This window comes from Nelumbo nucifera, chromosome 5, assembly GCF_055504915.1.
Source record: "Nelumbo nucifera cultivar China Antique chromosome 5, China Antique-T2T, whole genome shotgun sequence".
Taxonomy (NCBI): domain Eukaryota; kingdom Viridiplantae; phylum Streptophyta; class Magnoliopsida; order Proteales; family Nelumbonaceae; genus Nelumbo; species Nelumbo nucifera.
Genome location: NC_142653.1, coordinates 78,415,854 through 78,429,156, shown reverse-complemented (window position 1 = coordinate 78,429,156; position 13,303 = coordinate 78,415,854). Strand labels below are relative to the sequence as shown.

At 37.6% G+C, this 13,303-nt stretch overlaps 1 protein-coding gene across 6 annotated transcripts in view; it reads left to right on the top strand.

The window, feature by feature from the left end:
- The window catches only part of LOC104593895 (Class I peptide chain release factor), a 43,305-nt gene that overhangs the window by 3,330 nt on the left and 26,672 nt on the right, over positions 1 to 13,303 (top strand). For all 6 annotated transcript variants that reach the window (XR_016076735.1, XM_010253969.3, XM_088889000.1 and 3 more), the window contains exon 2: positions 1,822 to 1,897. Coding sequence is in view for 5 of the 6 variants with exons in the window: in XM_010253969.3 (XP_010252271.1) it covers positions 1,822 to 1,897 (76 nt within the window). In the remaining variant the exon portion in view is untranslated. The remainder of the gene's footprint in view (positions 1 to 1,821; positions 1,898 to 13,303) is intronic.

Genomic DNA, 13,303 nt, shown 5'->3' with positions numbered 1-13,303 from the left:
TTGTTGGACGTTGTGGATTGTTTTTTCATATCTCTTGGATATATTTGAGGCGTTCTATGAATGGAGTACCCCAATTAGTTCAACAATTCCATCAAATGGTTTTGACTTAGTTTGGTGTCAGGAGCAAGGTATTTTGCTCTGACAATGCTAAGGAGTACTTTGAGAAAAAATTTCTCTTCTTACATGAGTTTATGGTGCTATCAATCAGAGTTCTTATGCCTATATTCTGCAACAAAATGGAGTTGTAAAGCATAAAAATAGACACATTCTTGAGGTCTAGAAGGGAATTATGTACAGTACTCGTATTCCTATTTGGTTTTGGGGTGATGTTGTGTGTACTACTGTCTTCCTTATTAATAGAGTCCCTTCTCGTGTTCTTGGATTTAAAGCTCCCTTTAGTTCTTTCTTTTCCAGAGATGATCTGTTTCCTATCCCTTGTCATGTGTTCAGTTGTACATAATTTGTTCATATTCTTAGTACTCATTGTTCCAACTTTGATCCCAAATCTATCAAATTTGTGTTCTTGGGTTATGCATCTGATCAAAAGGATATTGTTTCTTTGATCCCATTTCTAGAAGGAGGTTTGTATCTATGGGTGTTCCATTTTTTGAATCTACTCCTTCTTTACAGGGGGAGACTGCTCCTTTTGCTCTTTTTCACCCATCTGCTCCTTTACCTTCTTCACATCCCACTCCTTCGTGTATTCCTAAGCCATCCATTACCTTGCTTGTTAGTGAATTCAAGACTCTCCAGTGAAAGAGGAAGGCACTTTTCATAGCACAACCACTTCAGATCTCTTCGTACGATGCGTGTTCCTCTCACCATGTTGATCCCATTCCTCTTTTAGTTTCAACTGCTTCTAATGTTTTTGAGATTTCTGCTAGTCCTCCACTAGATCCTCTTGAGATGCATGTTGACTCACCTTCTAACCTTGATCTTCCTATTGCCTTACATAAGGATAAGCATAATTGTACCATTGCTCATAGCATTTCCCATCATATTTCTTATGACTACTTATCTCCCGCATATAAGTCCTATCTTGCTTTTGTTGCATCTATTTCTATTCTACGGAATGTGGTTGAAGCAGTGCAGCAACCTGAGTGGAAAACATATATGCAAGTAAAGATGAATGTCTTACTAAAGAGTAAAACATGGGATATTGCTAAGTTGCCAGAAGGGAAGACACTTGTTGGTGTAAGTGGGTGTTTAAAGAAGTATAGGGCGGATGGTAGTATAGAAAGGTACAAGGCAAAGCTTGTTGCTAAGGGCTACACTCAAACCTATGGATTGACTATGAGGAGACTTTTCTCCTGTCGCCAAAATGACATCCATCAGAGTTCTCTTGTCCCTTGCAGCTCATTACTCTTGGTCTCTCTATTAATTGGATGTTAGGAATGCTTTCCTCAATGGTGACTTTCATGTGGAAGTGTATATAGATATATCCCCTGGCTTTTATAAGCATCTACTCAGGGGGAGTGTGTGTAAGCTCAAGAAAGCTCTATATGGCCTCAAACAATCTCCTCTGGCATGGTTAGACAGGTTTTGTTGGTGCCTTGAAAAAAAGTTATGGGAGATGGAGAATTCAAAAAGGGACCACCCATTACCACTTCTATCACAATGATGTATGGTTTGACTAGGTTGAATGTTAAGATCTTGAGTCTTGCTTACACTTTTGACCCTTATTCGTGTTTTTTGAATCAAGTTCTTTTTCCATTGTTTTGAGGGAGTGAAACAATTGTTTTTTTTTTCTTTTTTTGTTTCAGTGAAGCTCATTGGATGGTGATATTATATTTATTTCGTTTGGTTCCATGTCTTGTACAGGCTGTTGAGGACCGCTCACAACATAAGAACCGTGCATCGGCATTAGCTCGTTTGCGCACTTTGTTAGCTCTTAAAGGTTATCCTTAACTTCTTCTGTCAGTATGAAATGCCAAATAAGTAGTATCTTTTACAACTGGAATTAGCCACCAAGACTTGATGTAGAACTTCTTACGGGTTATTAGTTGTATGTGATGCAAATCACAATTTTTTGTTCTATTGGTAATGATATGCAAATAATGAACAGTTGTGAATATTAGGGGTAGCTTGGATATCCTTATACGAAACTTTATGCAGAATTCTTTGATATGATTCTATGCCATTCTTCCTTGTATTCTCCCCTAGAAAATGCAACTTTGAGTGAGGTAGATGTTTCTTATTAGTTTTTATAGATGAGATGAGAAATTTCTTAAGCATTACTAATAAGACTGGTGATATAAATTTCATGGTTAGCATATTAAAGTTGGTATATTTTGTCATTTATCTGTTCTGTTACATTTTGTCTTTCATGCAAAGTGTAGAAGGGCCATTACCCAATGTTGGTGGGAGGGGGGGGGGTACTAGATAGGAACCAAGCAATGGCTCCTGTCATTCCTGCAAAGGGTTCTTGTGTAAATGAATTCAAGGAGTTATATTTACTGAAAAGAAATCCTTAATTTATCTAATTACCTTTCAAGCAAATGAGGAAGTTTGAGAGGGATATCTTGGCACTATTATTATTTTACCTTAAGAGTGTTGTAAAACAATATACCCTGTTTAAGGTGAGATAGATTTTTAGAAACACACATAAGAGTGACAATACGATATGTCTATTTCTACTACCTCCTTCTTTTTAATGCTTTTTATCATATTTATCTGACTAAAGAAAATAGTTACCAGCAATGAGGGAGGGAGAGGCAAACAAGATTGCCAACTGTTGAGAGATTATTTAAAGGCAATTACCCAATGTTGGTCCCAGCTATTCTGAGGTCTTGGGAGTATTTAGTACTGATTATTTCTACCGTTTGGTATTTATTATTGCTGCTGTATTTTCTCTTTTCCTATTTAGAGAATCATATGTGCAGGGGTAAGGCTGTGTACATCTGTCCCTCCCCAGACCCCGTATTGGCAGGAGACTCATGCACTGGGTTGCCCTATTTAGAGAACCATATGACAAGGATATTCTGGTCATTTTTACTACAATGTATTAGATGTTGATGCCTCATACTTTTTGGCTCTCTTAATATACCTCTCTTCTTTCTCTTCTCTTCTATTTTCCTCTAAATCTGGAACTGACTACATTAGAAAATTAAAACAAGTTGCTATTAGAGCATAAAGGTCTTGGTTGTACTTGTTCTTCTCCAGGATAAAACTCATGTAGTCTTAGGATCAGCAAACTGCATGGAATGTTGGAGGAACTGATCATTTCAATGTTGATTGCTTGGTTTTAGGAGGAATTTTGGAAAACTAAATGAAGGTAGTTGATGTTCAAGAAGAGTTCTTGAATATTTTTCCAAAAGCTCAATAAAACAAAGAAAGTTTTCTGCAATAGTCTTGAGTGGGTTCTGCATTGGTTCTCAGGTTTCTCTACATTAGTAGTGACATCCTAAAGTGAGTGATTGCAACTTGGAGGTTCTAGGGAGTTTGGACTGAGTCTCCCATCCCCTTTCTCCAACTTCTCTTAGTCTCAAGAAGGATGATTGTCTACATTTTGTGTTGAGGGTTGTGGTTTCTCCAAAGATTTGATTTTTGAGATTTCTTTTTTAGTCTGTTTTTTTTTTTTTATCAGTAAGAGAAAGATTTTATTAATATCAATATCAAGTATTACAATAGGTGGCAATTCCACCCTAGAGACACTCTTTATAATTTATAATTTTTCCCAGAACATTTGGTGTCACGCTGTCCCTTGTTTGGCTAATACATCTGCCATCCCATTTGCTGTTCTTCTCACCCAATTGAAGACAACATTCAGCTCCCGTGATAAGCTTTCTATTTCCCGAAAAGTATGTCTATAGACCCATGGGATTTAGGAACTACCTCTTGTCCATGAAATGGCCACCTGTGAGTCCCCTTCCACCTCCAAGTTTTGGAAACCGAAACTGCTTAGCAAATATTAGCCCATGAGTAATCCACACAACTTGGCTTTCAATGCATTACCGTCTATTAGTGGCCCTGAATACAATGCTAATATCTTTCCTTCCAAGTCCTTGAAAACCCCTCCCAACCCTGCCACAACCTGACTACCAATGTAACTCTCATAAAAATTTCGTTTGACAAAGTTGGTTGTTCGGGGTCTCCATTCCATATTTACTCTTTCCCTGGCTTGAGCCGAAGAAGCCACTTCCTTCCAAGTTCTCAAAATGTCATTTGTTGAGAAACCTTGGAAATCCTCCATGGTTTTCACCCAATGTGCAACTTCAATTTTTTCCACATCCATGACTTCCATTTCTGATCAAAATTTTTTTTTTTTTTCATTAAAGATCCTCCTGTTCCTTTCTTCCCATACAGTTCATAACATGGAGGCTCTCACTGCTTTCCACAAAATTCTTCCCCTTTTTTTTTGGTTGTCTCAGGAAATTTGGGTCAAAGAGACCCACCACATCCTTAGGAGGAGTCCGCCTGCACCCAAAGAGAGAACAAAGCTCCTCCCAAATACAAAGTACAAATGGACAGGATAAAAATATATGGGAAAAGGTTTCACCATTGCTCTTACACAAAACACATGTCCGGAGAAAGGCCTTTGTTTGGCCTTATTTTTTGCAGCATATCACAAGTGTTAAACTTTCCAAGGAAAACTTCCCAACAAAGTGCCTGGATTTTAGGAGGGATTGGCTTACTCTAAATTTCTTTCACTGGGAAATTTACCCCCATGGTTGTAGGCTGAACTAAGAAGTTGAAAAAAGAAGCACAAGTGAAAGTACCATATGAAGTGATAGACCAAACCCTGTTGTCCTCTACATTTTGATCCAAGGAGGTAAGTCAAGGTTGGTCAAAAGGGGAATGAGAGGTTCACATTCTGTTTCCCTCATGCCCCTTATAAAACCAAAATCCCAATTTATGCCCGATGTAGAGAAGCTCACAAGCTTAGAGATGGGTTCAAATTTGTAACTTGATAGTGCATAAAGCGCAGGAAATTGGACCTTTAGTGGTTGTGCACCTATCCAAAGGTCTTTTTTAGTTTGAGTTTTCAAAAATTGTATTTGGAAAAGTGTGGCGAATTTATTTGGAGGTAATTCCAAGTAGGTACTAGGTAGTTAATGCCTAGGTTAACTATGGGAGTCTTGGGGGGACCCTTGGTTTAAGTTTAATGGAAAAATATATCTTGGTTGGTGAATTTTATGCAATCCCACCTTAGTAGAAATTAGGTATGTAGTCGAGCCAAGCCAAGTTGAACTTTGGCATGTCTTGACTCAGTTTGACTAATATACTACTATGTTTGAGTTTGATTTGAACTCTATTTATCGGTTCGAGCTTGACTCAGTAAATATTCGATGAGTTCGAGCTCGGCTCGAAAGCTAAAATCCTAATATATTTTTATATTTAATAAATATAGATAATATACTTTTATATTCTATAATATATTATAGAATATAAATATATCCTTTCTCCCCTACCATTTATCTATTTTGTGGTTTTTTTGAATTTTTATTTTTAAATTGAACAAAATTACTCAAAGTAGCCAATCAATTTTAAGTCTTCAAGATTTTCATTCCTCATTGACTCACCATTAACTCTTTATTCTCTTTCTTATTAACTCCTTTGATTATCTCTCCTCATTAATCATTCCATTAACTCTCTCGCCTCCTATAACTCACTCCACTAATTCTCTCTTCTCTCAGTTACTCCATTAAATTGCTTAAAATACATTTACTCCTTTTCCTTTTTATCTTTTTTTCCCTTTTTTATTTTATTCTCCCTCCTCTCATTAATCTGATAAACCAAAAGTAGTTTGCTTAGTGGTGATCATTTCAGTCTGGCCTATGCCCGGATCTGCATTAGGCCCACAAATTTCAAGGCTTGTGTGGGCCCGGCCCAGATTGTAAACAAATAATGGATTAACAATTAGTTAATGAAAATATCATAAACACTCAGATCACCTAAAAAAAGGTAGAGAGAGTTCTAAGGCATAGGTCCCACCCCCTTGCATCACTAACCTATTTTAGCATATTTCTATAGGCCTCTTCCATTATTAATTAGCCTATTGTATTCCAAAGAGAGAGAATTTTACTATTATCCAAATTCTATTTATTTGGTTAATTGTCAAAAAATTACAATTTGAAACCAAATAACTAAAAGTTAATAAAAATATTAAATTTTAGCAAGTTTTTATCTAGAAACTATTAAAAATTAAGAAATTAATAAAAGTTAGTAGTTCATAAATAAAAAATTAAAATACATTTGAATTCTATTTAAAAATAATTATAATTAATAGGATAATTAGAATCAATAATAAAAAGTAAAAAAAATATTAAAAGTAATAAAATAAACCATTTGCATTCCATATAAAAATTATAAAAATTAATTAAAATAATAATAATGGCCCAATTAGAAATGTCATAAGACTCCTCTTACTCAGGGATGATCATTTATAACTTCGAGCAACCCAACTATACCTACAAATTTCTAGGTTCAACCAACTATTTTCTTTTGAGCTAGGTTTACCTCATATTTACACCAAGCCCACACATAATGCGGGTAGTAGGGCTGTAAACAGGTCGTATTCATATTCAATCTTGTTGCATCCACATCCGTATTCAATTATGAAATCTCTAGATTCACATCCACATCTGAGTATTATATCAGATATTGGATATGGATTTAATGCGCAACCAAAAGAAAATATATGTATATATGTATAATAAATGACCAAAAAGTTAAAAAAGTTTTAAAAAACTTATTATTTTTAAAGTATATATGTATAATAAATGTATATAAATATAAAATATTAAATTTTATCAATTATAAAATTTATATAATTATACATAATATCTATATGTATACATTACTACATATACATAAAATAATAATTTTTTATTGGACTTGGACTTTAGTCGGATTGGATGGGGTTAAATCTGCATCTGATACAATTATTAATTGGATGCAAGTACGAACTTTCAAAATCGGGATAATTGGATTCGGAGTAGAATCGGGTATCAGACTTTTAGAGTCCATTTATATATCAGTTTAGGCAAGAGAAAGAGAGAAGGATATGGAACATAAGAGAAGAGAGACTGTTCGCTTGGTCTGTCTTACTCGATCCAACCCATAAATTTTATATTTATATTAAGGGAAATTGTCCAAAACCCACCATCACTTTTTATGAATTCTCTTAAACTCACAACTTTTCAAAACGTCCAAAACTCACCATGTTACTAACTTGACGTTAAACAGACTAACGGGAGTTAACACTACCATTTTACCCTTCATAGAAAAATATAAAATATATACCTATATAATTTAATATTTTAACTACAAAAACATGAAAAAAAGGAAAATGTTCAAAAAATATTTTCAAATATAAAATACATAAAAACACAGAAATTACAAAAAAAAATAAAAAAACTATAGAAATTGAAAACAAAACCAGAAAATAAAAATTGTAGAAAAATACCTAAAATTATAGAAAAAACACAGAAATTGCAAATAAATAACAAAAAATACAGAAAAATTTATAGATTGTAGAAAATAGAAAAATGTAAAAAACAGAAATTAGAGAAAAATATTGGAAATTATAAGAAAACACTAAAACTGCAAAAAAAAAAGAAAATTGAAAACCAAAAAAGACAAAAGAAACTTGAAAAATATAAAGATTGGATAAAAACAGAAATTGCAAATATACATAAAATGTTAAAAATTTAAAAATTATATATTAAAGAAAAAAGGAAAAAATTGTAAAAAAACACAAGAAAGTGATAAAATTTTCAAAAAGATCATAAAAACCTACACAGAAATACATAATGATAAAAATTTAAAAATATCAACTAAAGAAGCAAAAATTAAAAAAAGTTTTAATTATATATTTTGGAAAAAATCAAAAATTACAAACAAACTAATAAAATGATAATATTTTTCAAAAAATAAACAAAAATTAGACATTGAATCCGAAGATTGTTGCAACAAAATTTCAAAAATTTTTTCAAACAATCAGATAAACAATTACAAAAATATTTTTTTGCATAAATTTGTAGAACCCTCAATCGGGATTTACATTCCAGATTCAAAGGAATACATTTCAAATGTTTCAAAACATCACAAATCTTTGAAATTTATGATCGTCTTTGTAGAGAGACTGGGCCGAATGGGCCTATTTATTTTTAGCTAATGGGCCTGCTATTTCTTTTTGTTAGTTCTCTTTATGTTACTGCCTAGCTGGCCGCCCACTTAAGGGCTTACTTGTAATTAACCTAAGATTGAAGTTTAGTAAAAGTATTAGAGAAGGGAGGGAAGAGATATTCAAATTCTTCTTCTTCTTCTTCTTCCTCTTCTTTTCTCCATCTTCCTTTGTGCTGCTGTTCTCTACTTTTCGTCCTCTTTTCTCTCTATGTTTTACCAAGTTTATATCAGTTTTAGAGGAATGATTTACATCTTGGTATCAGAGCAGGTTTCTTTCTTTCTTTTTTTTTTCTTTTTTCTCTTTTCCCATACACCCTTCGATGAAGAGAGTGTATGGAGAGATAGGTTCTCTATAGTTCAGAGGACCTTTTGCCTAGTTGGTAGAGGGTTTGGAGAGTTTAAATCTGGCTGGAAATTGCCAAGAAGTAATATTGATAAAGTAGAAGTTCAGGACTGTTATCAGTCTTGAACCCTAATGGATTTCAGGTTCGAAAATAAGAAGAAAGGTAAAGAGAAAAAAGGAGGAGGAGGGAAGAGAAGCAGTAGAACACAAGAGTTGAAAAGGAGGAGTAGAAGCTTGATGTTCTGCCGCCGCCACTTTAATTAATATTTATAGGTTATGCTCATTACATGGAAAGGACAGATCTGCCCTTAGTCTTTACATAACAAATAGAGCAAAAATAAGACTGAAATAAATAACAACTGAAACAACTAAATGACCAATAGCTAACCCTAGGCAGACTAGAACACCTTCTACCCTACGAACACAGTGGGACCGTAGCTGTGGGGCCCACATCAGTGTTCTCTACACTCCCCCTCAAGTTGGGAATAAATGTTTATCATTCCCAACTTGGATAGATCTGCCTCTAACTTCTTCCGTGGTACAGCTTTGGTGAGGATATCTGCCAGTTGCATGTTGGAGGTGATGTATGGGAGACACACTTCTTGTGATGAGACCCTCTCTCGTACAAAGTGTCGATCAACTTCAATATGTTTAGTCCTGTCATGCTGCATTGGGTTGTGTGCTATATTAATAGCCGCTTTATTATCACAATACAGCATCAGGGGCTTCTCATACTCAATACCCAACTCCTCAAGTAGTGATCTCAGCCAAAGAATTTCAGCCACTCCGTTAGCCATTGACCTGTACTCAGCTTCAGCACTAGATCTGGAGACAACACTATGTTTCTTACTCCTCCAAGAGACCAGGTTACATCCCACAAGAGCACAATATCCAGAGGTAGACCTCCTGTCATCAACACTCCCAGCCCAATCGGCATCTGTATAGACTTCCACCTTCATGTGGGCATTGTTCTTGAATAGTATACCTCTACCTGGGCATCTCTTCAAGTATGCTAGTATTCTTTCTGCTGCTAGAAGGTGCGTGGTTCTTGGAGAATGCATGTACTGACTGACAACACTAACTGCATAACTGATATCTGGCCGAGTGAGGCATAGATATAGGAGCTTTCCCACTAACCGCTGGAACATAACTTTGTCTTCAAGCAGCTCCCCACTCTCTGCAGTAATCCTGTGGTTCTGTTCAATGGGTGTATCTGCAGGTTTGACACCCAGCTTTCCAGTTTCAGCCAACAGATCTAGAACATATTTCCTCTGAGAGACAAAGATCCCCTGTTTAGATCTAGCAACCTCAATACCCAAAAAATACCATAGTGTACCCAGATCTTTCACCTCAAACTCTTGATGAAGGAGCTGTTTGAGGGACTCAATCTCATGGCTGTCATTTCCTGTCACCACAATATCATCAACATATATTGCAAGTAGTGTCAGTGAGGACTCCACCCTCTTGATGAACAGTGTATGATCTGACTGGGCCTGTACATAACCGAACTTCCCAAGGGCTAGTATGAATCTGTCGAACCAAGCTCTAGGTGACTGTTTCAAACCATACAATGCCTTATTGAGCCGGCAGACCTTCTTACCTGCTTCTGTATCATAGAATCCAGGAGGCAACTGCATGTAAACCTCTTCCTGCAAGTTTCCATTCAGGAAGGCATTTTAAACATCCATTTGGTACAAAGGCCAAGTTTAGTTTGCTGCAAGAGATAATAGAACCCGAATGGTGGCCATCTTGGCTACCGGGGCAAATGTCTCCAAGTAATCTATACCATAAGTCTGAGTGAATCATTTTGCAACTAGCTGAGCTTTGTACCTCTCAATGGAACCATCCGCATTGTGCTTCACAGTAAATACCCATATGCATGTTAGACAGTTTTGTATGCCCTTAGCTTCAATCCGACTTGATGTACTTTTATTATTTAGTGGAAATAAATAAAGTGCATGTTTGATTCATGTTGTTTGGTTTAATTCTGTTTAAGACCTAAAACTGGACACTTATAGAGACTCGTGTTAGTTTTAAATATTCATAGCCGTTGGATAAGTCTGGGGAGATTTATCCTGCCAAGGCTGATACTGGTGTGCCACCAAATGTTGGGATGGCCTGTCTCAGCCACCAGGGTAAGACCCAAGGCACATGCAGTATGGGATTACTTGAATCCTTGAACCGGACCAGATTTCCAGTGTTGCCCTGGACCTTGGAGACAGATGGGCAAAATTGGAAAGTTACACCTGACCCCTAGACTTGATTATGACATTTCACTAGGTGTCGGATCGGGCTGTCTTTGATATGCCAATCAGTGAGATCCTTAGATGGGGATCAAAACCTGGGTATGTTGGGACAGTCTGAGAATTCATCTGAGTGGGTGATCATAGTGACAGGATCAGCCCCTTTGTCGGACAAAGGGTAATGATCGGGAATGCACTCTCCCTGATGGAATCCAAACTGCCGGCAATTGATTTCAATCGTTGGAATTTTGTTTTGCAAAATTAATATATTTATATATATATATGTACGGTTTCGAATTGTTTGCAAATGGTTTTAATTCCCGGGATCCATGTGAGTGGAGAGTGCGGCACTGTTCCTTGCAGCCGAGGGAGAGGTCCTCTCTTGTCGGGCAGTGCTTGATCATTAAGGGCTGAGAGATTAAGTGTAAGACCATTTAGGGTAGTACCTGATGGGCTAATCTTGCACCTGCCCACAGTCCCTGGGTTTTTATAAGATGGCTTGGCCCAGGGACCACTTAATGTAAGTGTTGGGCCCATAGATCCATATGATGGGCTCAGGGGTTTACTGAGTCTTTCAGTGAATTCGGCTGGGCCTTGTATTAAAGGCTGGGCCGAACCCATGTGGCTGGTGTATAGATCAATGCTTGGGTCCCACGCCATACAAAGAAGCCCAACTGGGCAGCAGATTGGAAACTAGTTAAACACTGAACATCTAATGGGCCAAAAGCCCATTTCGAGCTGGGCTGATATGATCACCCATCTATGGGGCGAATCTGAGATTAATGTTAGTAAAAGGATTGGGCCTTTGACCTTATCCACTCCAGGAGACCAAATTCAAATTAGATTTGAATCTGATAACCTCCTGATAAGATCAGGAGTAAACTAACTTAATCTGCAGATAGGATTAAGATAATCCCCTATCCAAATACAGATTTGGATTGGGATAACTCCTAATTAGGAGGTTTCTTAATCAAGAAGAAAGGAGGAGAAAAGGAAGAGAAAAAAGACATCAGAATTCGAACTAGAGTGTTTTGGTGAAAGAAAACTCCCTGCGAATTGAGATTAGATCTCATTCATACTCCAGAGAGAAGAAAAGCAGTTCAGCCATCTTCGTCCCTGGAGTTCTCCTCCTGCCGCCGCCATTCACCCTTGCAAGATTCGATCTTTGCAATAATAGGAAGTCAAGAAATCAGTTCTTGACATCAGTCTTGCAAGAAAGACTGAAGAAGATTCGGTGTTCAGAGTTTCCAGAGGATTCTTGCGAAGGATCCAGTGTGTAGGACGCACCCTGCTGGTTCCGTTCCATCCGCAGCTGTATCATCTTCAGCAGGAGCGGATCTTGGTTTCTTCTTTGGGCGTGAACACCAACTTTGGGAGATACTGCTTCTCCGGATCAGGTATAATCCTCCCATTTACCTTTTGGTTAAGATTTGGTTCGATTATGGTTCAAATAAGATCCTTGAATATGGTATTCTAAATTTAGGGAATACGATTCCCAATTGGAGGAAGGTAGGAAATTTTTGAAATTCGTCCACCCATTCCGCAACCTTTTGGCGTCTATTAGATAGATCCTACCATTCCTTCAATGCATCCAACTGGTTTCTTTCCTTTGGGCAAGTCAACTAGCTCCCAGGTATTATTTTTCAACAGGACATCCATTTCAACTTGCATTGCACCTCTCCACTCTGAGACTGATAGGGCTTCTTGCACTATTCTTGGAATAGGGACATTAGCAACGAAAGTGAGATAGAACCTGTAGGAGGGAGATAGGCGATCATAGGACAAAAACTGGGAGGTGTAGTGGGCTGTAGATGTGGTGCAATGCCGTTTTCCTTTATGGATGGCAATGGGAAGGTCAAGGTCATCTGCAGGGGGTGAGGTAGCAACAATGGAAGGAGTCTCTGTGGGCCCTGGGATTGTAATATCTGGACTTGGAGCCGCAGAAGAGGTTGGAGCTAGCCGGGACTGTTGATGACCGGGATCAATCTGCCTGCATCGCCTGTGATGGACTCTCAACTCCCGATCCCCCTGACCACCTTCGCTACTGCAACCCTCATCACCCACTGGAATAGGTAAGGGAACAGCCCCAAAAGTATTAACCCTGCCCTCACTGCACTCCCCCTGAAGAAAAGGACCCAAATCTCCACGCTCACTATTAATATTAATCCTGCCCTCACTGCACTCCCCCTGAAGAAAAGGACCCAAAACTCCACGCTCACTACTCTCCCCCTAAGGAGAGACCCGAGAATAGTAGGGTGTCTCCTCAAAGAAAGTGACATCCATGGATACAAACTTCTTCCCTGAGATAGGATCATAGCAGCAATAACCCTTTCGAGTTTGTGCATAACCAAGAAAGATGCATTTTGAGGCCTTGGGCTCGAACTTGGAGTGATGGGGACCGAGAAGCTGAACAAAACAGGTACAACCAAATGTTTTGAGAGGAACAGTGAACAACTCCTCATCTGGGTATAGAAGAGAAAAAGGAGATGACATATCAGGAACTCGGGAAGGAACCCGATTAATAAGATATGCTGCCATGAGGATAGTATCACCCCAGAAGCGAATAGGGACATTGGGGGTAAACATA